Consider the following 26524-nt stretch of genomic DNA (forward strand, 5'->3'; position numbering starts at 1 on the left):
TTCGTATGTTTAGTATTGGTAGACTACATTATGCTTGGTATAATTAATTATCGTATAACCATATTTACCTCTCTATCACCCTTTTAAGGGTTGGATTTTTTAAATTAAATATATCTTAGTGCATAAATTAACCAAATAGGCCTACCTTACTAATAAAAAAGGTTACATCATAATCCGTCAAGTAGTTTATGAGTAATGCCGGAACAAACAATTTGAAAAACTATATTTTTATGTTCTAAATAATATTAGTAACCATCTCCTAAAGCTTTTTTTTTGTTTCACAATTTCATCTAATGTAGAGACTTTTTATCTCGAACAGTTTTATCATCCTTCCTAATATTATAAATGCGAAAGTAACTCTGTCTGTCTGTCTGTCTGTCTGTTTGTTACCTTTTCCCGGCTGAACGGCTGAACGGATCATAATGAAATTTGGCAAGGAGATAGATTATATCCTGGGGATGGACATAGGCTATCTTTTGTCTAAAAAAAATAAATTTTAAACGGGTTAAAAAAATATATCTTAATTTTATGTAACGTGTGTCTGTCTGCCGAGCAATAGCTTTCAAGCCATTACGTTACGTTTTGCTATTGTAAAGGTGGGTTTACGATTGAAAATTAAGAATTAAGACTTAAGACTTAGTCGTGTACTTACCATATTACTCTATGTAAACTAGTGGAATGGTTTATGATTGTCGTGTGTGAATTTTGACGGGTCGTGTGCGAACCATATGATGACTTAAGACTTAACAGAAATGGTTATATTTTATATTTTTCGTTAAGACTTAAGGGAAGCGACCAATCACAACAAACCGGAACCTTTCAACCGGAAGTTTATGTCTTATTATTGGACCGAGCGAGGCAATATTTTGGGTTAGAATTCGTATATTTGTAATTTGTAATCATCATCCATTTCGAAAAATAGATATCCCATTTGTCAATAACCTATTTCAAACCTGCTTCTCCGTTTCGAACAATGGCCGACCATGTGTTTTGTTCTGTGATTGGTTAGAATTAACGACTTCTATGGCAATCATAAACTGGAAAATGTAGTTTTGACTTAATCGTGTGCTCGATGTTAGTTATAATTCTTAAGGAAATCAATCGTAAACCCAGCTTAAGGATCTAAGTAGAGAGTAAGAAAAAAATAAATATCTTGACAGTTTGTAGTGTCGCCATATTTGTTTCAATTTTCAATACCGTTTTTGTATATTACAATTTAAATTATTTTTTTTACAGTACCTACTTATAACTTATTTGCAAGGAGTTTGGTTTAGTGTTTATAATTAATCTGCTGAGCGTCAAGAATCTTAGGGCTACTGAGACCGAAGACCAGAAATATTTATCAATTATGTAATATATTGTTGAAATTTTGAATTTTACTATTTCAGGTAGGTCGATTTTTTTTATTAATTAGAATAGTTACGTGTAATTGCCATCTGCCTTTGTTTTATATTAAACATTATGTTTGTTTGAGTGTGAGATAATTTTATTTATGTATGTTTTAATTTCATTTATTTTCTTATATATTGTTACGATCGCGCTTGGCTGCAGTGCTTGGCATCGCCGTGCTCGTTCGGCCTGTCTGCGCCCCCCTTCCACCAGCATCCTCTCCCTGGTATCTCGTGTCATACTGTCTCGCAACATCCTGACCGTCGCAGCGCACACCTGCCTCAGATCGAGTTACTTAAAAGAGGCCGCACTGCGGAATAAAAGGACTCAGACATGTTTATCGGCGCGTTTTGTGGGAACCCGATGCTTGTTGCGTTTATCGGCGTTCTTTGAGCAGCCGCCGCGTCCTTCGAGGACTCACGACGCGTTTCTGGGCATTTCGACGGCGAAGGTCGCGCGATATCTCGGAGACATGCCCGATTGTTCTGGATGGGAACCCAAGGGCTATATAAGGAGGTTGGGCCGACCTTCGGGAGGAGTTCAGTGGGGAGTTCTCCCGCGGTGGAGTTTCCGGGCGATAGTGCCGCGGTTGCGGCAGAGTGGCGAAGTCCTTGGACGAAGGTTCCAGGGCAGAGAGTCTGAGTGAGTGAGTGGAGTCGGGAGTTCTCCCGCGGCGGAGCTTCCGGGCGATAGTGCCGCGGGTGCGGCAGAGTGGCGAAGTCCTTGGACGAAGGTTCCAGGGCAGGGAGTGAGTGAGTTCAGCGGAGTCGGGAGTTTCCGGGCGATAGAGTCGCGGGCGCGGCGGAGTCCCGGGCGAAGTTGCGAGTGAGTTGTCGTGTGGGATCTCGGCGAAGGGTGTGACGGCGGCGGAGTGTGGCGACGGAGTCCCGCGGCGGAGACCCACGAGGGGTGCTGCGGCGAGAGTTGCGCCGGAAGTGCGGTCCAGCGAGGTGTGTGAAACGAGTGACTGGGGAATTGACCTTTTTTACGTGTAATTAATTATCTGCCAATTTAGAAGATTATTTGTAAGTGACAAGTAGTGGTAATAAATAAAACTGTGTGTGATAAAAATCTTTAATTGGGCTATCCTTTACGAACCCGCAGGTAAATCGTAACTATATATATATATATATATGTATATATATATATATATATATATATATTCTTACCTACCTACTTCTATTAAATTTCAGGTGGATGTTAACATTGTCATTCCAGTTGAGTAAATTTTTTTGACAAATTAGTTGTTATTTATACTTTGTGTTTCATTTTGGACTATGTTTTTTTTACTTAATTCAAAGATTTGTCGTGTGTACAGGGAGTGATATCTCTATTAATTTCTATACTCCTTTGGATAAGCGGAATATGGCCATCACAGTTTTACATATCAACAAATCCTACAAATGTTTTAAACATTATGACAAATAAAAAATAGTTTCACAAACTTCCTTAGTTTTTTTTGGTGTGTATAGTTTGAAGTTTAATATTATGTGTGTACGTAAAGTCTTAAACATAGAGTTATTTATTAATTTATTTAGAAAATTATTCATAGGTAGGTAATAAGTTTTCCTTTATATCTCTTTCGATTTGGAGTGTTTCCGAGCCATTCGGGGTCCTCAACATAACCCCCTCCCCCCCCCCCCCCCAGTTGGTTAAAGCCCCAAAATGTCGAAAGTTAAAAAATTTTAAAAAATCTTTCTCTTTCGATTTTAAGCGTTTTTCAGCCATTCTGGGTCCTAGAACCCCCCGCCCCTCTCTGGGAAAAAGCCCCAAAATTTCGATAATTTTAGGAATTTCAAATATCTATTCTTTCGAGATGGAGTGTTCCGAAACATTCGAGGTCCTGAACCTCCACCCCCCCCCCCCCTTTTCTCAAAAGTGAAAGCCACAAAATTTCGAAAAATTGGAGAAAATTGTATTAAAATTAAGTCATTACGAACTAAAGTGTCCGGGGCATGGTGGAACTATTACCCAAAGTCGACTTCGCACCCAATTTTGCGGGAGGGGGGGGGGGGGGGGAGTGCAAAACTCCAAATTAACGAAAAATTTCAAAAATTTCTTAAATTTAAGTATACTTTTTTACTATTTGGAGTGTTTCCGAGCCATTCGGGGTCCTCAAACTACCATCCCCCCACAAGGAGTCAAAGACCCAATAATAAAAAAATTTCCCAAACTTTCGAAAACCTATTCTCTTTCGGTTTGGAGTGTTTACGAGCCATTCGGGGTCTTCAACACCACCTCCTCCCCCCCCCCCCCCCCCTTCTCAGGGGTCAAAGCCCCAAAATTTAGAAAATTTCATAAATCATTCTCTTTCGATTTTTAGTGTTTCCCTGCCATTCAGGGTCCTCAAAATAACCCCTCCCCCTCTGGGGACAAAGCCCCAAAATCTCGAAAATTTCAGGATTTTCAAATATCATTTCTTTCGAGATGGAGTGTTCCGAACCATTCGAGGTCCTGAACCTCCACCCCCCCCCCTCCCTTTTCTCAAAAGTGAAAGCCACAAAATTTCTAAAAATTGGAGGAAATTGTATTAAAATTAATTCATTACTAACTAAAGTGTCCGGGGGATGGCGGAACGTTTACCCAAAGACGTGTTCTCCAACAAATTTGTGGTAAGGCGATTGGGTAATGCAAAACCCCAAAATTTCGAAAAATTTATTAAATTTAAGAATACTTTTTTTACTGTTTGGAGTGTGTCCGAGCCATTCGGGGTCCTCAAACTGCCCTCCCCCCACAAGGAGTCAAAGACCCAATAATTAAAAAAATTCCGAAAATTTCCAAAAACCTATTCTTTTTCGATTTGGAGTGTTTACGAGCCATTCGGGGTCCTCAACATCACCCCCCCCCCCCTCAGGGGTCAAAACCCCAAAATTTAAAAAATGTCAAATATCATTCTTTCGATTTTTATTGTTTCCCAGCCATTCAGGGTCCTCAAAATCACCCCTCCCCCTCTGGGGACAAAGCTCCAAAATTTCGACAATTTCAGGAATTTCAAATATCATTTCTTTCGAGATAGAGTGTTCCAAACCATTCGAGGTCCTGAACATCCACTTTTCGCAAAAGTGAAAACCCCAAAATTTCGAAATATAAGAATATATATGATTGGATTTTGGTATGTATGACGTCGATAAACTCTTACACCGTTTGACCGATCGCCATGAAAGTTGGCACATCGAAGTGTTTTTATCATGAAGAAGGTTTTTATGCTATCCATTTTTTTTTGTAACTCGCCGCTAGATGGCGCTGTAGCGTATCAACTTCTAAACCTTTCAATCGATCGCCCTGGGTAAACAGAAAATCATAGGTCACAGATACACAAACAGTAATTATGTGTCATTTCTTAATGTCCAACACACTGGACATATCGCTATCCATTTTGCTGTAACTCGCGGACAATATATCACCCGGTGTTCAGCCCGGGCAAAGCCGGGTACTGCAGCTAGTTAGTATATATTAACAAGTTGTTTTAAGCAAGCAAACTCAATTCCCGTAAATTTTCGAAGATATTCTTAAACTTAATGAAGATCCCCTGGATAATTTTGTACCAAGTGTTGTACGTAAATTCAAGGTGAGCATTTTAACAGTGTAGAAACTGGTAAGTATGTTCCACACGAAGCATCTCTTTACTGATGGATTATTCTCCGCTCTATTAAGTGCAAAGTTTGGTACAGACATTGTTGACCACAAATTACAATGCCCAGCAGCGCAGGTGAACTTGGTTTGTAAACAAAACTCACAAGTGATATGTGACACGCTTTTATTATGAAATTTGACGCATTTCTTTTTTTTAAATCCTCCTTTACTCGCCTCGGAAACCAATCAGCCCACGGCCTAACCTTTAATATCCTGTATGAAAACATTCCAGGTACGGCCCTCGCATATATCAGCCACTAACTGAATCGTTCGTAAAAATGTTTATTTTGTAAACTTTTTTATATCCAATAAATTTTGTACAGACTTCCAGGGTCTGTGCGTTCTAAGCAGGCAAGTGACCAAAAGTATTGCTGACCCACTCAATGAACCAAAACTTAGGACACTCCATTGTGGCTATTTAATTGTTAGGTCATTATTTGTTTAAGGGCCCTTCCTGGATATTTATTACCACTAAAACTCTTGTTGCATGTTTGTCACAAATTTTGTCCCAGATGCTTATTAAATTTATTAGCGAGTGTTAAATGTCGCCCAAATAATCATACATAGGAACACCTGTGTGGTTTCTTTCAGATATTAGATAACACTTTGTAAATGTATTGAAACAAGAATTGTGAAGACACATAAAATGGTACATTTATATTAATATCTCTTTTAGTAAAGCCCGTGTCCTCCGCCCATCCGTCATTCGTTCGTCGGTCACGTGACCTGCAGCCAATAGGAGGGCCCGAAATATTTCATCCGTCGGCCCGTCTAAAGTTTGGCAAACTCATACTTTTTACGGATGGACGGATGAATTATATCTATGGTTTTAGCTGCGGCAGTCAATTATCACTATAATACAGGCCTGCGGTGTTTGTATTAGGCCGTTCAAATGTTCTGTATAATAACATTGCGGTTTTTAAATCTCATATGAAAACAATTCAGTTACGACTCTGAATTTTTCCGAGGATAGCTATGCTAATACAATACGTACAAAAACACGACATACATAGTAAACAACATCGAAATACGTCTCTGAGAGAAAAACGCAGATTGTTGGTAGCACTTTATTTGGAAAATATTTTGTCGTAGACAGACGAAAAAGCAATAGACGGACGAAAAAGGAATAGACGGACGGACAGAGTGTAATTCAGCCTTATTAGTTATGGCAAGAAAACGAAATCACCAACATGGCGAATGACACCGATCTATTACGTCACCTTTTTCACCTATGTACGTCACTGCCATTATCTTGCACGTAACTTTAAAGCGATTTGAATGAAGTTAACGTCAGCTGTTCACATTTTCAAACTCATAAAAAGTTAGACCCGTTGGTTATGAATTTGGCACAATCCCGTCTTTATTCAAACTACATATGGAATAACTCACTGCCACCATTGGGTAATTTTAATTTGAAGCATTTTACTTTTCTATCTAAACCAACAGACTAACCAGGCTCCGAATATCAGAACTAGTCGTTACACCTATTTCCATTAAAAATGTAGTTTTATCGTCACAAATCTTTACCGTTACTCTTAACGATAACAAGATATCAGACTCTGACGCAAAAAAACTTGTTGATGACTTCAGGTTTCAGATTTACCTTTGCTCTAATGACTATTTCTGTAAAGTTTGCCACTAGATACACACTTAATGTTTTTTGTAACCTGTAATGAACCACTCAAGTAATAATAATTATAAAACTACTGCGTGACTTTGTACCGCTTTTAGATTACAGTTAGTAAGTATCTATTTATGACCAAACAACAAATTCAATGAGCTATAGCCATAAATTCACAACAATAAAGCTTGTTTCACAGTTCAAAAACATAAGCGAGTGCATAGCAGGTCATGCGCATGACTGTGAACCCAACTTGGGCGAAGTCTATTTACTACCAAGTTATTATCCCGTGACATCTAACCAGCAATTTGTGGAAAAGTTTTTCAACATATGAATAAGGGATACATAAAGATTTTAGCTGCCCATTCTAACCACAACACTTTTTTTTATTTACAATTTTTACTGGTGACTTATTAAAAATAGCATTTTTTTTTTTTTAATTTTTAAAGCAGGAATTAACACCTAAGCATTGTTATCGAGACAATTTCTTACCACAATATGACTGATAAATATAATTCGTTCTCTAGTTCCAACAAAATTGCTTACTATTATACTCTCTTTGTTGTTGCGCCATGCGTCCGTAACATAAATAAAATATATTCATATCCTTCCAATGCGCGAGACCTGTATCCCGTGCACACAACCGCCCTATGCGGTACTGTGCTTTGGTAGGTTGAAAAACATGGCGGTCAAATCTTGTGCGGACGACCTACTGTTTCTGTTACCGTTATTTATTTTTAATGTAGTGCCCAGCATAATTGATAATGATAATAGTGATACTAAAATAGAATATCCAAGAGAGCGTGAGGGACCAAGCGCACACAGGCACAGCTCCATGTAATGCAACAGAAACAGCGCAGTTACAATAGTAATATCCGAGATGCCACGATGGTTCGAGTGAACACTGGCAGATGCCACAACAACAGCGAGTTGCGAATGTCATATCCAAGATGGCGTGAGGGACTAAAGGCACCCTCGCGCAGCAACATTTGATGCAACAGCAACAGCACAGTTTAAAACGAAATATCCAAGACAGCATGGCGTGCATTCATGTACTGGAGCAGCATAGTGTGACGCAAAAGCAACAGCAGAATAAAAAAAAAATTGATATCCAAGACGGCATGTAGGACCAAGTGCACACCGACGCAACGCCGTATGATGCCACAGCGAGCATGTGTCGTTTTGCCTAATTTTAGGCAAAACGACGTTAGGCATATCGTGGTTAGGCAAAACGCCGATAGGCAAAACGCCGTTAGGTTAGGTTAGGCAAATCGCCATTAGGCAAAACGCTGTTGGCCAAATCATTGTTAGGCAAAACGCCGTTAGGCAAAATGAGGTTTTGTCATCATACAGTAGTAACATTTTAGGCAAAACGCCGTTAGCAAATCACCGTTAGGCAAAACGCGGTTTGGCAAATCGGAGTTAGGGAAAACGCCGTTAGGCAAATCGCCGTCAGGCAAAACTCCGTTAGGGAAACGCCGTTAGGCAAATCGCCTTTAGGCAAATCGCCTTTAGGCAAATAGCCGTTAGGCAATTCGACTTTAGGCAAAACGCTGTAACGAATTCATGTTTAGGCAAACCGCCTTTACGCAAACGCCTGTTACTCGCCACAGCAACAGCGCAGTTACAAATGGCCTATGACTCAACAGCAACTGCGAAGTCAAATTTAACGTGTGGCTCGGTCGTTCTGCAGCGGGAAAATTTTATTAGTTATTTCCAATTGTTTTATAAATTTGTTTACTTTAATTCTTTATTTAAAATTAACTGTTACTGTAATTATATTCAGTTTAAATGAATTGTTTAACAAATTCTTTGTCATCTCTCTGGTATGTACAAATTAATTTTTTCAAGGTTTTTCCCTCCACTTTTCCTGGAGTGATAAAACAGAAACTACAATCCTGCTATTACTACTATGATAATGTTAAGTTTTTGACTTTAATGTTTGTACTTGCTAAACAGTACGTATAAGTTAAATAGAACTAGTGGTACAAACAATTGGGTGTTACATTAACAGTCTCCGTAAACCTAACGCTCCATTAATGAAATAATATATGACGAACAGCTGTATTATTTGCCAGATGTATTACACCAGTGTGTTTACTAATCAGTGGGGGAGCTGTGATTTGAGTAGTGGCCGGGTAAAGGGAGGTTTCCTTTCTGGGCGCTGTGTTGTGTCTTCGCCTGTGTGCTGCGGAAGACAGTAGCACACGAGATCTCAGGAGAGCGCGACAGACCAAAGTATTTCAGTTGTTATTTATTCGAGCTTATGGTTTCGTCGTCGCCAACGAGGTTGTCGGAGACGGTGCACACATGACACGGAATAAAACGACCATGGTTTGTAGTTACTATCCCATTGTTGGGCCAAGATTGGAACCCTTGTCCTCTGTAATGCTACTCCAGTTACTTGCCGTTGTGCCGTTTCGATTTAAAAATGTGTCAGTGCAAAAACACAGTTTATTTGGTCACCTTGGGCAACGTGAGCCGGTTCGTGGTCAGGAATAAATAATACGTGCAAAAGATTTGCAGCTATATGAGGCCGACTGTATTTTGTGTTCTCAGTGTTGTTCAGCATTACGGTACTGGGTGTAGCCAGAGATTAGGAAAGTATACAGATGGAGCATTAGCCGTGGGACATGAAACCATTTTTTCTCCCATTTTTTTTCCTAAATTTCACATACCAATATGCGGATGTTTGGTTATATTTGTATCATCTGTTCTAGACTGCATTCATTAACGACTGTAGTAAGCTGTTCAGAAGACAATTGGATCAAAATATTACTGGTTAATATGCTTATATATATATGTATATATATTTATGTATATATATATATATATTTAAAGTCCAAAACGAATTTTCATAATACAATTGTAATGATATGAGTTGACATTTTTTCCAATATAACTTCCAATACAGGTACAGCTGATGCATTTGTAATCAAACAGCTGCCATATTGGTACACGTAGTTCACTGACATCTCCCTCCTTTTTTTTTTTGGCTCTAACCCCTTCGCCTGGAATAGGACCTAATGCCCCATCTGTACAGTTCCCTAATCTCTGCATGCGGCTGGGCCGAGGGCTGGCTGGTGTCCCCGGCTATGGCCACGAAGCGCTCCCCTGCCTTCCCCTGACCCTGCCGCTACTCACTTCACAGCTCACCCATCGGTTAGTAAACTCATAAGTGTAATACATCTGGCGAAATATACAGCTCTTTGTATATATGATATTTCATTAATGGAGCATTGGGTTTATGAAGAGTATTTGTTAATGATACGCCCCGGTTGTTGTCAATGTAAGATTTATGTTAAGATATACCGTTTAGCAAGTAAACCATTCAAGTCAACATTTAACATTATCGTAGCAGTAAGATCAGAATTATTGTTTCTATTTTATCACACCAGGAAAACAGGAGGAAAAATTATATTTAAAAAAAAAAACTAAAAAAATTACACTTTCATTTTTGTATGAATTAAAATGTAAAAAAAAAAACTTAAATTTAAGTAATTGGTTAAACAGCGACAAAATTAACTACAACTATGTATAGTTTAATTTTTTAATCAGCTTAAAATAATACAGCAATAAACAAAACGATTAATTTTAATTAAAGAAGCATGGGGTGCTTGATATCAGTTGTCTTGAATTATCTACCACTAATGACTATTCCTTAGAAGAGAGTCATTTTAAAACATGAAAGAAGATAGCACCCTGCGATTTTATTTATTTAAAATTAATTGTTTTGAATTATCTATCACTAATGACTATTCCTTAGAAGAGAGTCATTTTAAAAATGAAAGAAGAGAGCACCCTACGATTTTATTTATTTAAAATTAATTGTTTTTATTATTACTTGATTCTTTTTTTAGCTTATAACAATTTGTGTTTTACAGTGTTCTATCGCCGTCAAACAAATTATTTAAATTGAAAGATTTTTTTTTTTACTTTTTAGTTCATTAAACAATGAAAGAGTGTTTTTTAAACTTTATTTTACTTTTATTAATATTGAATTAAATTTTTTATAAATTCCTTGAAATCCGCCACAAAATAAAATTTTAATGTCCCGAAAATTTCGGGGGTAATTCACACCCACCCCCTGAGGGTATCCGATGGTGCCCGAAGCCCTTGAAAGCAGGCCATAATTAACGTTCTTCAATTTTTCCGACTTTAAAAAAAATCGGGGCAAATGACCTCCCCTCTGAAGAGGGGATGAGGGTACAGGTCCCCAAATGGCTCGGAAGCCCTATAAATCGAAAGAGAATAGGTTTTTGAAATTATCGTACTTTTGTGGCATTGACCCGCCATCTTTTAGAGGGCAGTCGACTTCGGGCAAGTTTTCCACCATTCCCCGGCCATGTGGATACACAAAAAGCATGATTATTGCCCATATATCGAAAGTTGTGGTTTTTTGCCCTCCTGATACTCATGAAAATAATGTTTTGTCATCGATTGTACAACAAAAGGATGAGAGCTTCGTTGAGGGTCGGCACACGATCCTCTTCGATGCGCACAATATCCCACATAGAACATGTTAGACATGGCGTGTGACACAAACACATGGTATAGCAACGGTCAAAATAACACAGTAGCATAAAATATTTTTGTGTGGTCCAGTACATGATAGACTTGAAGAGTAACCCAGTAAATACATTTTTTTTTTTAGAAAATAAACAGTTTGTTTAAAATGACCAGGCCACAATCCCACGAGAGGGGAAATGTTGACCAATTGATGTCCGACTTCGTAATAGTCCTATACGTGCACCATAAAATCAATTTTGAGAATTCCAAAAATTTCGAGGCAATTTATCTCCCTCCCCACCCGAAGCGCCACTCGAGGGGATCCGATGGTGCCCGAATACCTCGGTACCTAACATGTCAAAATCAGCGTTCTTCAATTTTCCTGACTTTCGATAAATCAGGGGCAAATGACCGCCCCTCGAGGGGAGGGGCAAGCAGTCAAACCACGGACACGTTTGACACCATGCCCCAGCCTCTTCGATCGCAACACTCCAAATCGGAAGAGAATACATTTTTTTAATTACCGACCGTTTGGGGGTTGACCTCCTGATGGGGTAGGAGGGGAGCATTTGATACCGGGGAAGATTTTCCATGGTTATTACCCATAGCTCAAAAATTGTCGTTTTTTGCCCATATATCTAAAGTAGTGAGTTTTTGCCCCTATGGTCCCCCCCCCCCAAACCCTTCTGTCATCAGGTTAAAGTCATTTATTTATTGTACTGTCATCCGGATTACATACACTTGCAAATTTTCGAATCTATTGGACAATTAGAAGTAATTTAAAATCGACTATCAATATGCGATTGCATAGTTACAAGTGAAGTGTATAAAGCATCTTAAAAAACATAGCTAAAATATGTTTATATTAGACAAAAAAAGATGACAAAAATCGTTAATCAATTAATTTATTACAAAAGATTTAGAAAATCATAAAGAATCAGTATTATTTCAGTATCATTTAATTTTATATATATATTAAAACAAAAAGATTATAAAACAACTCAAAATAAAAATTTGTCGAGAATCCAGAGTGATTGTGGTCAGCTGTGCATGAGAGCCCTTGTCACGCGTCGCATGCAAGTACATGCCGCCTCTAGGACCACGCCGCCAGCTACGACCCTGGGCTCTCGCCTGAGGTGGCAGTCACGGGGACCTCACCTAGGAACAGGGGCTTCGCCCTCGTCCTCGTCTTGGATGGACCTCGGTGATGGCGGCAAGCAGCCCGACCAAGGAAGATGTATCTCAGCTGCCACGAGATTCACACGGCATGCGCACCGCTCGGAATAAACCAGGGTTTAGATAGATGATGTAATCAATGACGATGAAACTGTCCTTGCACCTTGGAGTTTAACTATTTTAATATTAGGTGCACTGTGAAAATTTTTTTGTAAATAAAACAGAAGTAACATAAATAATTTACAGATATTTGTAATTTTTTTACCTTTACATGAAAACAACTATCACAAAAAAATAGTTCAGTAATTAATGGTTCAGATTCTTACCCAGAAATTTATTCTTTGTGTTGTCGACATTGATAAGAATAATAACACAAAATCGAGTCCAGTTATTAAATATTCTAATATATTTTTCCGTTGTATGAATAAATTAAATATTCTAATATATTTTTCCGTTGTATGAATAAATTACACTTGACTGAAACATCATTTAAAATATAAAATTATGCGCTGATTTTCGTAAAAAACAAAAAAACTCAGTTTTATCTTGAAAAACGTATTTAATATATTCGAAAATAACAATAGCTACATGTATTACAAACTATATCTTGGCAACTGATTTACAAATATATCTTTTGCAAAAGTACAGAACATTTTTTTTCTTTATGTTGACAGTAATGGTTATTCATGTTGAACAGTGTGTATATAATAATATAAAACCAATAATAACAATTGGACATTTCATTGATACTCTTCGTAAACCAAACGCCCCATTAATAATATAATACATATATGAATAATAGCTATCTGTGAGTCGGGTAGTGGTGTCGGCTAGGCTCCGAGCACTGTCCTCGTAACTTGGTGAGCATGCGTCGCTCTCCGCAGCCCGTGGACACAACTCGGTTCTCTGCCTCACAGCCGCCACGGAGAACGCACTTCCTCGGGGTATGTCCGTGTTCCCCGCAGGGACGGCCATTGTTGGACACCGCCAACATCGCGAACAATGCCTCGGCCGCCGAGGGCTGCCAGGCGACACACGCGCGCGCAACTTTCGGCCGGAGAAGAGAACGAGAAATTCCCCGTCTTGAAAATTTTTGTCCTTCAGTGATTTCTTTGCACATTTTTTTCGGTAAGTGTGACCATCTTCAGCTTTTAGTTTTGGGTAATGAACAAATGATAGATTTCTCGTCGAGGGCTAAGTCGTTCAGTGGGGAATTTGCTGGCCATTCGCATGGCGGCACGAGGCAAAACTGTTACCTCGGAGGACAGGGCCATCCACGTGAACTTGTTAGTCCAAAGGGCTCGAATGGAAAGTAGACAATAATTGGCTGGGGAAAAAAAAATTACCCTTGCTATTAAAAATATTGTTCTTCCGTTCCCAAAACACCTGGCCATGATAACCTAACAGGGCACACTAATAGCATGCCGTTGACTCCGAGGCACTTGCGGGGAACAGCGGAAAAGCAAGTGCCAGGCGCATGGCTTCAGTACCAACAGATGCGTCTCGCCTGTCTGCCACCCAACTGCGCCGTGTCTCACTGTGGTGTCCTTTTGATGTGTTTCATTCCTGAAATTTCAAATAATATGTTACAATTCATTATCCTTATCGTATTTTGTTCACTGATAGACCATTTTTAAATGTTTCCGAATGTGTGCTTGAGATGTTTTAATGATGTGATGCGAATGAGTGTTGAAGTAGAGTGTACCTAGGAAAGTATGATCATTACCTTTAGGTGCACATCGATAATTTTGCCTCAAATAAGATGGGGAATTTAATGTATTAATTTAATTTCTAACTACATTGAAAACAATTCCAATTATAACCTAATGGGGTTCTCTGAAATTAATTATTATATTTAAATAATATGCTAATTTTATGACTTTTTATAAGTGCACTTGGTCAATACACACACATTCAATTTTTTGTTGTAATTCGAAAATGTTTTTGCTATGTTTTTTACAAATTTGGCAATTTTGCGACATCCTTCATGTAGATATTTTTGGTTTTTAAATGATGGTGTACTGAAAATTCTTTGCACAGTACTGGGTGTAAATATCAAATTGTCGCTATCACCTTAGATCCTAATCTGAATACAAACATAAAAATATACTAAATTAAACTAATATTGTTATGAGGTGTTATGTTAAGGAACTAATATTTTTATGTACCACCGATTTTCAGTCTAAGACAGTGATGTGTCTGTAGATTGACTAGCAAAGTGTTGAAATGAGCTAAGAAGCAATGTAGCTGTATGTTGTTTCCTCCCCAGACGCAAGGACGCTAGGTCTATGAGGGAGAAACTCTGTTTGCCGAGACTGAGGCCTAGTGTTTGAAGTAGTTTTGGGCCACCCTCTTGATAGCAGCTATCTTAACATATTACTAGCATAGCTACATTGATTGTGTTAAGTAATGCATCAGTTATTATGAGGCAAACAAAATAGTAAAAAAATTAGTTCACTTTATTTTGGTAGCCACATATTTTGTGGGGTGGCATACCAGAAATACTGCATCTCCTACTCATATTTGTGCACAGTAATTGTATTCTACTAATTAGATGTCAAATAGTTAAATTATCATAAAGGATTTGAACTTTGTATTTGAACCTCCCGCCAGAGTTTTTTCCCTCCAGTTGTCATGGTCCCATTCAACAGATAGCATAACACGTCACGCAAAACATGGTTTCAGTTTCCACTGTAAGGCTGGATTCACAATTGAAAAAAATAACAGTAACAGTAGGTCGTGCGCACAAAATTTGAGCGCCATGTTTTCGAACCTACTGATTCACAATTGAGCATAGGACCGTCGTGTGCATAGAAGAGAAAATAATATATTTTATTTATGTTACGGACGCACGGCGTAACAACCAGTGAGAGTAGAGTAGGAAGCAATTTTAGCGTGACTAGAGAACTGTTTATATTTATCAATCATATTGTGGCAAAAAAAAAAAATCGAGATATTACATTGCTCAGGTGCAATTCCTGCTTTGAAAATTAATTAATGCTATTACTAATAAGTCACTAGCAAATTTTTAAATAAAATATGTGTCGTGATTATAATGGTTAACTAAAAATGTATATAATCCTTATTTGTTTATATGTTGAAAAACTATGGTAACAAATTGCTGGTCAGATGTCATGGGTTAATCATTTGATAGTTAAGATAGTTACTTGCTTACACTGCCAACAAATGTCGAATACATCGTAAAATTTCATTGGCTGAAATTAAAAGTAAGATTTTAATTGTGAATTGCACAAGTCATGCACATGGCCTGCTGTGCACCCAAATTTAGATTGGGTTCACAATTGAAATCTTACAGGTTGTTTTTTCTTCAGCATTTTTGTGGTGTATCTAACATTTGTTGCTAGTGTTAGTAAATAACTATATTAATTACCAAATGATTATCACATGACATACGACAAGCAATTTGTGAGCTCAGTTTTTCAACATTTAAATTAATTCGGGTTATGTAAAAGTTATAGTTTACTATTCTACCAAAAAAAAATTAATGTTTTTATTTATAGTTTTCATTGTGACATAAGTAATAGCACAATTAACAAAAAAAAACAGGAATTAACTACCGAGAATTTTAATATCTAGAAAATTTATTGCCACAATGTGATTGATAAAAATAACCAGTTATCTAATTTCGCAAAATTAAATTGTACTCAAACGGCATTGGCTGCTTCACCATGCGTCTGTAACAGAAATAAAATACATTAATTTCCCTCCTATGCGCAAGACCTCTTCCCCATCCTATGGGCTATTGTTAGAGATTATAAAATTTCGCGGGTTCAATGACCTCCAGGATAGACTCCACTATCCTCTACGCACTCGGGCAAATGCCAACTGTTCATTGGCTGCTGACTTGTGAGTCGTCTCGACTGGGTGGCCTGTGATTCGACACTTCTATGAGTGAGGGTCTCTAATTGGCCCCAATTACTCCAGATTAACAGTGAACCAATGGCGGAAGCAGCACTAAGGTATAAATTATTTGAACTGGAGCATCCCACGAAATGAATCCGCGAATTTTTTCAGGTCTCTAGCTATTGTTAGAGACCTGCAAAATTCGCGGTTTCGATGGCCTTCAGGATAGACTGCACGTACCCCTGTACACTCGAGCAAAAAAAACAATTTCATTGGCTGCCGACTTGTAAGTCGTCTCAGATGGTTTTTCTGTGATTAGATCCTTCTTTGGTTGAGGGTTTATAACTGGTTGAGATAGTGTACGTCCAAATGACCAGTAAGCCAATAGCATAATTATCTAAGAGGTATGTATGTGTTTGAATTCTGGCCTATTACCGAATGAATCCGCGAATTCTGCAGGTCTGTGGCTATTGTGAATGAGTGGGTTGGAACACTTGAGTCGCTCCACGGCCGGGACTGCCCGCAGGTGCCGAGCCCCGCCATGACGGCTCCGCAGGCCACGTGGATGCAGGAGGTCGTGCTGGAGGACCTGTCGGGCCGCTACATCTGCTCGGTGTCGGTGCCGATGCGCTGCGACGAGGGCGGGGCGCCCCAGCTGGCGCCCCAGGCGGCGCGGTCCGTGCCCGACTGCCGCTCCGCGTGTGAGTACGGCGCTGGCCTCGTCCTGCCACACCAGTGGCGTAGCTGAGGTGACTGGCGCCCCTGGCCAGACTTGAAAATGGCGGCCCCTTCTGGTTTAAAACAGGGGGGGGGGGGGCAGAGTTCAGTAACCGCGAAACCGTCGCGACAGCGCCCACCCCCCCCCCCCCCTGCTATGGCGCCCCTGGCGGGGGACATCCCTGCCACCCGCCTGCTACGCCACTGTGCCACACTCGCATACATGTGGACATTTCAATTAAACTCCTTGTCGGAAATCAGGTCAAATTCAAATTCAATATGTTTTTATTAGTCACAAATTTTTCACTTTACAGGTGTGGTTATTTACAGTAAGACATTCCAGAACTCTGTGCTATTTTGCCTAATCTATTTGGCATACATAAAGTTCCTATAAGGAATTATTTAAAACATGTACTGGATAAAAGGAAAATTAAAAAAAAAAACTTTCATATTATTTTTGGAGTCTTTTTTTGGCTCAATGTCTTGGTTTTGATGTTGAAGGCTTCCATGAGCTTCATAGGAAAGTGTCAACCGGTGAAGTACTTTCACGAGAACCTTCAACTGCGTGTAACACAATCCTTAAAAATTAATACAATAATATGAGCTGAGTAAACAGTGTTCAAAAGGGTATTCCAATTAATTATAGCCAAGGATAGATGCAAAGGTTAAATTAGCAACTATTTAAATTAACTCATTTCGTTTAATCCTGGGCAAAAGCCTCATGTAAATCCTCATACAATTACACCATTCTTTCACATATAAATTAATACTGATTAATTAGCAAGAAAAGCACTAGTACAAATATCACGGCATAATACATGAACATATTTTTATATTACTAATACTTTAGTATTTACTTTAGACAGATAGTATTGGATAGTATTGGATATTAAAGAATACTTTATAGTTAAATTAACGTTAACACACAGCGACCAAGAATGTCGTTAGCACAGACTAATGCCTCATTAGACAATACAAAACCCGTAAATGGACATGCAGGCGACCGCGGCCTAACCTACACTAGGCAGTATGAAAATTACTTTAAAGCATGACATCAAAAGAAAACCCACCAAATGTAGCAAATTAACACATTACATTACGTAAAAGCGAAAGACAAGTCCTAATGAAGAGTGAAGACATAACGGGGAGAAACGTCAGACAAACTACACGTAGCAAAGAGAGCAATTAATCAAAAAAACGAATAGGGTAAAAATGCCAAATGGAATTTAGAAGGTGATGGCCGAATAAACAATTTAGAGTTTAGCTATTACGAGTTACATGACTGTAAGGGTCACCACCTTACAAACACTTACGTGCAGTCTCCCCGCTGTCACACTCTCTCTACAATCAACTATCTGACCTACATGCTTAATTCAGTGCGAAACCAGCACCGACTGGTTATCACGATCTATCTACATGAGAGCTAACGAACAAGAAGAACCTTCAAGGCAATACATGCAGTTTTAAGTAAAACAGAGGGCGCCACACGCATGCGCGGACACCTCAAGAGGGGAAGTCAAGCACAGCACTAGACGCAGGGAGGGGGGAAAAGGAGGAAGGGAAGGAGTGCCAAAGCCCGCCGCACGGCGCGAAGTTCAATCACAGCGCACCGACCACTTCAATGTTATACCTAAAAGTACATTTATACTATATATTATTTACACAGTCAAAGAAACAACTTATTTTTTCACTGTACACAAGTATGATAAATTTCACTGGCTCTAAAAATTAGCTATATACTGTCGTCCTACCGGTCCCTGCTACGATGTTGCCGTCGCTGAGGGCACCAACTAGCCTAAGTTTAGACCCTGTGGGCCAGTTCACAGGTAGCGTGGAGATCCTCGGGGTCGTGACGTCGCCACGTGGCTGGCAGGGAGCTGGATCGGTAGAGGTGGTGGCCCCGTGCGGGCGGAGCTGCTCAATTACCGGCGGAACTGTTCACTTGCGAGGCGCGACACACAACTTGCCTGGTCCAGGTCTGAAGCTCGACTGCCGCGTTCCGCATCGCTGCGCGTCACCCGGAGCCGGCTTCCCGCAAAAACGTCCCAAGCGCAGCAGGACTCCTCAAGCCCCGAACTACCCCCTTCACCCTGGTGAGGCGACGAGGGAACATAACGACCTGTGCGAGCGAAGGGAGCACTTGGAACGACGTCAAATGCCCCCCTTCACTGAGGCCGTTATGCCTCTCGAAGCCCCATGTCACACACATTGTCTCGGGGCCTGTTCCCCACCAATGTTCGGAATGTATCTGGAGGGTTCTGTGCTCGGGGTTTGGCTGGCAATGATGAGGAGAATGGACCGGGCATCCAAAGGGAGGAGGGTCATTACATGAAGACATGGTACATCGGGGTGTGGCGCACGGTTGGTCTCCTCATGTGGGTTTTCTCACTCGTAGTCCACCAGGTATCGTGGGGCTACACGGGCTCGGGTAGAGCGCCTCAGTCCCTCGTGTCGGGCTTCCCCCGGGATACTGGACTCCCCTTGACTCTCCCGTTGCGGTTCGACTTCATCCCTGTCTCCCGTTAGGCCGCTGGGTGTAACTGTTGTTGCCCTGGGGCTGTTTTCGCAGCCCTATTCCACTGTGACTTGCCGCGTGTTGCATAGACGCCCTTCCTGAGATGGTCCGGCTTCGGATTGCTCTGGCTCCTCCATGTTCATCCTGAACATTGAACTGTCATGGCTTGCATCCAATTGGCAGCGTGGTTGATCCCAGCCGGGCCATCCTGGCGATCTGGATCGACAGTCGTCGTCTATTCCATTAGGGAATATGATCTGCGGATCCGACACAGGGTTGAGCAGGGTTGGGTCGTCCCCATCGTAAAGTTCTACGGACAGTCCCTCTGGGACGAGCCGATCCATCAGGCTCTCGAGCTCGCTCAAAGTTGCGCCTCTCGAACGGAACACAGGGTGAGCGGTAGATGGGTGTTGGTCTGATGGGGACGTGGTATGAGTGGTGGTTAGGTGTTGATCTGATGGTGATGTGGGACGAATGATTGTTGGGTGTTGGTCTGATGGGGAAGTGGGACAAGAAGTGCTTGGGTGTTGAGCTGCTGGGGATGTGGGGTGAGCAGTGGATGTATGCTGGTCAATTCCACTGTCCCTGTCCCCCGCTGGGACAGTTGGGGTGCCTGTGGGTGGGACGAGACGCAAATCATCCCGGTGGATCTTTGTCGACCTACCGTTCGGGAGTCGGATCAAGTAAGAAGTGGGCCCTAGACGTTGCAGTACCTCCCGGGGGCGGCCCATTTGGGGCTCAGACCTGTGCAGTAGCGCTTGCTGCTAGACGACAAGTGGTGACACCGGACATACACCATTTGCCCGGGCTCCAATGGCGTCGGTGGATTTGGTGATTGTGGAGTGCGCGTGGCTAGGAATCGAGCCTGGTGTTGCCGTGCCTCTTCTCTGAAGTCAGTGACAGGGGGACGGGTGACAACTCCTGCTGCTTCTGGGACCCGGAGCTCCCCTGGTCGGGCGAGATTCTGCCCATGAAGCAGTTCAGCAGGGGTGTGGCCCGTGACCACATTGGTCCGCCGCCGCAGGCAATAGAGCAGTGTGCCGTTTATTGGTATGATTGGCACAGATTTTAATTTTCAGGCTCAAATTTTCATTTTTAAATTTTTTACATTTTTATTCTTATTTAATTTTTGTCAGACTTCTGTACACTCATATCAAACCTTTTTTATCCTAGTTCTCTTTCCCTGGTTTTCGGCACACACTAGTGGCCGTGTCCATAAGTCTCTCCCTCTCTCTTTTCTTTGGCCGCCAGAGAGCACACTTGTCCCCCACCCCTTTAGCCCAATGCTGGTTGCAAGTCACCTAGCGCGAGATTTGCGAGTTGAAGTTAAACTTAGTTCAACTGCGCCTCTATAGAGCGCGCGGCGCTCGACGGCTATAGAGGTTTTTACCAAGCACTAGACCTTCGTTTTACCTTGCCTCGGACGTCTTCGGCTCCTTTCGGCGCTGAGCCATATCTCCCCCCCCCCCCCCCCTTTTTCGGCCTACCGGGTCCCAGCATCCTTTTTTTTTAGACGATCTAGCCGCCATGATGGATTAATGCGCGGGCTGTTGGGCTGACTACATCGGCGTCTCTGTCGATCTGCTTCTTGAATAATAAATCGCGTGCAGATCTGCCTTCTTCTGCGCTATAGGATGTAATCGTCTTGGCCGAGGGAATTTTTCCCTAAAACTTTCTTTGTCTTCTGTTAGTTAGTCAGCCAACCCGAATAGCTACGTTTTAGTTGTGCTTCCGCGACATCTCCGCGATGCGCGTCCTAACTGGCGATCGCGCAACATGAATGGAATCATCTGTCATCACCCTGCTTCGGTGAGTCTTTTGCATTCAATATTTCCCCCAATTCGCTCCCTTTTAGCGGGCTTTTGCCTGATTGATGGTCTGTCTGCTACTTGGTCTAATCTCTGTCGATATTGGACCTTGTTGCAGGCAGGGTGCAAGAGATACCTACCGATTGAAGAAACACCCCCGTCATCCGAGAGTCACCCCTCCACAAATGGTCGTGATTGAAAATCAATTGAGTGAACCCCAACAAAATTTATTCTGCTCTTCCCGCCAAATTTTACCTGGTCGTGAGTTCTGAACGACAAAATTTCATTAATCTTGGTGTGCCAGTGTACAGGGGAGAAGTTTTTGTGAACTATGTAAAGTTATATCTTCAGTAATTATGACTCAAGAAGAATTAACCCTTATTGGACATGGTGATATTGTAATTTTTTTGCATAAGATTCAAAACCAAGGCAATATATTCTAACTATTTTTGTAAACATTTCACTATGGCTAGAACCTTGTTAAATTTTCGCTAGATTCGCGGTCCGGACTCGCTAGCACTATAAATTGTGTTCATGTTTTCTTCATTAATGATTGCTAAGATGTTAAAATGCTAATTAGTTGATCGATGGTTAATCTGCCTTGATCTTTTCTGGTAAAATCTATTTAAAGAAAGATTATGCACTACATAAAAGAATATTAATATAAATAAACCAGGAAGCTTATAGATCACATGACTTATTTTGTTGTTTTTATTTAATTGAGTACCTATATGTATATTTCTACCGATCCACTGACTCCCAAATGGATTGTTTGTAGGGAGTTTCTAAATTATTTTGTTCCCCGCCTCGTGCCACCTCTGGTGATGTTCGAATTTTATGTGAATTTTGTAGCTTGTTGCTCAGCTGTTTCCTAGGACTTTTAAGAGGTGTTATAACACTAAAAATCAAGGGCACGAGGGGCGTTACAAATTGTGGTGGCAGAGCGTGGAAGCGTGCTGGGCCCATAACCCAGAGGTCCGTGGATCGAAACCATGCTCTGCTACCATTTTGTAATACCCCAAGTGTCTAAAGAATAATTAAATAATAAGGTTAAAAGATTTGGAAGCTTTGATTACTGAGGCCCTCAATTAATAACTATAAAAGTCAACAACAGAGGCGACACTAGAAGTTAACAAAGAAAATTTAGGGACTCCCTACTAATACTTGGGAGTAAAAGGATCGTTATTATATATTAAATAAATAAAAACAACTGTTACGTCTATAGACTTCCTTATTTTATTAATCATTGTTCTTTTTTTTGATAGATTAAATTTTCCTTAGTAAAGACTGTTTTTCATTGATAAGTGATCTTATTTACATAACTCACAATTACACTTATTATATGATATTCCTTAACATTATTTACGATAGGGCCAGCCCTGAATGAATAACAAAAATTAAAATATTTAAAAACAAGAATGAAATTAACATTGTTAACTTTAAAGATTGTACATATAGTCCTTCCAAAACATAATATAAATTTCTTCTCCTCGAACTGCCTTTTACTGTCCGCTGTCTTAACTGGGTTACACTAATCTTGGGTTCGTGAATAAAAAGATAGAATTATGCGGGTATCACCCGGGACTGTAGGTAGACGGTGATCAAGGTAGTAGGCCTAATGATGTTGGATTCTGCGCAGGAACCGACTCCAGAGGTTCTGGCAGAGGATTTTGGTTGCCCCAAACTTGGAACCCTGTCTGAAACAAAAGTCCAAATTCCAAAGAATTAGACCTGTTTCCAGACAGTATACTTAAATGGCGCAAAAGGCCAATAGAGGGAAAATTAAAGGGGGGGATGACGTCAAGACTTACCAAAACAGGGTGTTGGTCCTGGCGCTCAGGAGAGGGCGTCTCGTCTCCGCAAACTCGAACCACGATTCGCGGTAGCCACGGAAGTCATCATGAATAATTAAAAAAAAATAATTTATATAAAAATACTAAGTTTCTCTACTTTCAACTAAACTACTGACTGGTTAATAATTTTAGCTAGGGACTCCATCCCTTTAGTCTGAGAAGACTACATAATATACGATGTCGATGATTCGCAGAAGATCGCAGATACAAACGGTACCAGTCAGTCCGGAGGCGCGCACCGAAGTCCGTTCAGAGCGGGATATCACCTGAATATCATAAGCGCGGGGTCTCTAGAGAATGGGAGGGGGGGTAGGCTCTGAGCCGAAAATTACCGAGTCCACCCGAAGGTGTCCGGCATAAAAAAATTAGATCTTACTGGAGTGACTGCGCGACTGAGGCGCTCTCTTTTGGTGGCGAGAGGAAGTACTAATAAATCGACTAGTGACCGACGAGAGTGTCAAGCTAGGGGGTTAATGGAGTAACCAGTGGTGCCACCTAGCGGCCTGAGACATAAGGAGGGGAGAGAGGTTGTCGTTACCTCCGCGCGAGCGCGGTAGTGTCGGCGCTGCCGACGCCTCACAAGTGGCATTAGTTACCACAGCCGTCGCTAGGTGTCGTTAAGGTGCAGAATCGTAACTGCGGCTGTCAAGCCTGAGATGGCCTTGACTTCGGTTAACGCACTCGAGCGGTCGTCGCTCCTAGCCACTTCTGGGAAGAGAGGGTGGGTGAGCAGGCGGGGGGTGGCTTCAAAAAACGCATGGTCTGTGGGACACAAGGCCCACGGGATCCTCCTGTCGTGTCTTGCTGCTAGTGAACCTTATACCGATTCGTGACAGAGTTAGCAGGGCTCAGCACTGCTTCACAAGCTGCTCTTAGCAAAAGGAGACCCGCGAAGAAATAAAGTTACCGTCTCCGACGTGCCTGGAGGCGGGAGAAATATTAGCCAGAATGCTAGCCTAGCATGAGGCTGGGAAAGAAAAACAGCTCGCCTCTGAGAACAGAGGCTGAGGGCCTGGCCGTAAAGAAAATAAGATGAGAGAAAAAAAAATAATATTTCCAAAATATTTCAGATTACAAAATTTTAAATAAACGTGCCTAAATACTTAATACACGGCACATACTCCCCCGCGTTAAAGCGGAGCTTAGGGGAAAGCAAAAACAAGAAACCAAAAACTTCAGTAGGACGAGTTACCAGGTTCGCCTGTATCCTACTACTTACATGCTAAAACACAAAAAAATATTAAACACTCTTATGAACTAATGTGCACATTTTAATGACTAACATGATTAAATTCATTAACTTAATTAAAATTATTAACTTAAGTGGCCACTTAAACTAACACCTTATATAAAATTTTCTTACAAACTAGTACCATGGATTTTTATTGTTACTTAATGTTACTACCTAGGTTTTGTATTCTTCAGTTAAACTCCTTATTGAGTCTTAAATATATATAACTGTATGGCATGCCAAGGCTTAGAGAAAGTAATCGCTCCTATTTTAAATTCGGATGCGCTTTCTTAAGGTGGGAGATGTGCGCTCGTGTCACATACTCTCCGGAACTGGGGTCGGCTAGACTCACAGTCACTGGGGTTAGAAACCGTTGGATCTGTAATGGTCCAGTCCAGCGATACGATAACTTGGCCGATCGCTTATCGATGGCCTTACTCTGCGGATGTGCTTTGCACATTACCGTGTCACCTACCCTGTATGGGTTAGGGGAGCGGTACTTATTGTACCTTCTCTGACTTGTTTGGTGAGCCAAATTTAAATTCCTACGCGCCTTTCTCCAAATCTCCGCGATGTCCTTGGGATCATCCGGCAGTAGGTCTTCGAGAGACCAAAGATTGGAAAGTGGTGTGTTGGGCTTATAAGTAAACATAATCTCAAATGGGGTGGATTTGTGTCCTTCATGTCGGGCATAATTAAATGCCATCTGTAACCACACCAAATTACTGTCCCATCTTTCCTGCGCATTCGCGTGGAACGCTATGAGCGCCGAACGAAGATATCTGTTAAATCTCTCCACGTGCGAGGGTTTAGGGTAGTATGGCGATGTCGTCACATGCTGTATACCATGCGAGAAACACATGTTCTTGAAAGTTCTGGATGTAAACTGTGTTCCGTTGTCGGATACAATTATGTTCGGTAATCCTGAAGTTTTAAAAATATGATTTTGTAATGCACGCACAGTGGTGTCAGCTGTAGCCTTACGGAGTGGAATAAGCCAAACAAATTTCGAAAAAGCATCTATGCCCACAAGAAGCATAGAGTGTCCGGATTTGGATCGAGGAAATGGCCCTACAAAATCAATAAAAAGTTTTTGCATAGGTCTTTCAGCTACTTCTGAGGCAAGAAAACCGTACTGTGTATTTTGTGCAGGTTTACTTAGTGCACATAGCTTACATAACTTAACTCGCTGTGTAATGTCCCGGTGCATTCCTTCCCAAATAAAATGGCGTCGGATACCTTGAATGGTTTTATAAATACCTAAATGGGCACCGAGAGGTGAACTATGGTAATATGTGAAAATCATATCACGCAGATTTTGTGGAAGAACAATTTTAAAGTGCCTTGACTGTTGTGTACGTTTTTGTAGGAGACCTTTAGCTAACTTATAAAATTTCGGAGCTGTACCCGCTTTAACTTGTTCAATTATTTTTGCCAAATATGGGTCGGCTTGTTGATGTGTTTGTATGTCCTGAAAAGCTAAGGGGAAATCGGTTAGGAGTGCCTGACACGAAATCTGAGGTTCCTCCTGAGATATTGTTTCGGAGGGGTTCTCGAACATTCGAGAAAGTGTGTCAGCCACAATGTTTTGAGTACCGCGAATATGTTGAATATTAAATTTGAGAGAAGAAATTTTGGTGATCCACCTTCCAAGTTTTCCTAATTGTTTAGGGTGAGCTAACAGCCAAGCGAGTGCCTGATTATCAGTTTCCAATAGAAATTCCCTATGTTCCAGAAACTGTCGGAATTTATCAATACCAAAAACTACTGCTAAACATTCCAATTCATACACTGAAGATGCTTTCCGTTCCTGAAAAGTTAATGTACGTGAGTCAAAGGCAATGGGTTGCCTAGCGCCATCTATTTCCTGAGACAACACCGCCCCTATAGCAACACTTGAGGAGTCTGTTTGTAAAATAAAGGGTTTACTAAAATCTGCCATGCGCAGAACAGGTGGATTCGCTATAGCTTCTTTCAAGAAATTGTTACCTAGTCGTTGGAAATTAGAATGGCAACAAGAGCTTAAGGAAACACAGAGCAATGTATAACACATATTTAGTACGGCATGTACAGAGATTTATTCACACATTATACAAACACATATAATCCTCATACATTAATATAAATTTTCTTATTATGTTGGCTGTTACACATTACTGCTACAATTCATGTTCCAGCGATTACCAACAAAACACCTGAAATAAATTT

The 26524-nt window shown here is 40.9% G+C and overlaps 1 protein-coding gene across 1 annotated transcript in view; it reads left to right on the top strand.

The window, feature by feature from the left end:
• LOC134541578 (uncharacterized) overlaps positions 1-26524 on the top strand; it is a 74480-nt gene that overhangs the window by 12602 nt on the left and 35354 nt on the right. The window contains exon 2 of the mRNA XM_063385104.1: positions 16719-16893. Within this exon, the coding sequence (XP_063241174.1) occupies positions 16734-16893 (160 nt within the window). The 5' untranslated portion in view covers positions 16719-16733. The remainder of the gene's footprint in view (positions 1-16718; positions 16894-26524) is intronic.

The sequence above is a fragment of the Bacillus rossius genome (genome assembly GCF_032445375.1).
Source record: "Bacillus rossius redtenbacheri isolate Brsri chromosome 4 unlocalized genomic scaffold, Brsri_v3 Brsri_v3_scf4_1, whole genome shotgun sequence".
Taxonomy (NCBI): Eukaryota; Metazoa; Arthropoda; class Insecta; order Phasmatodea; family Bacillidae; genus Bacillus; species Bacillus rossius.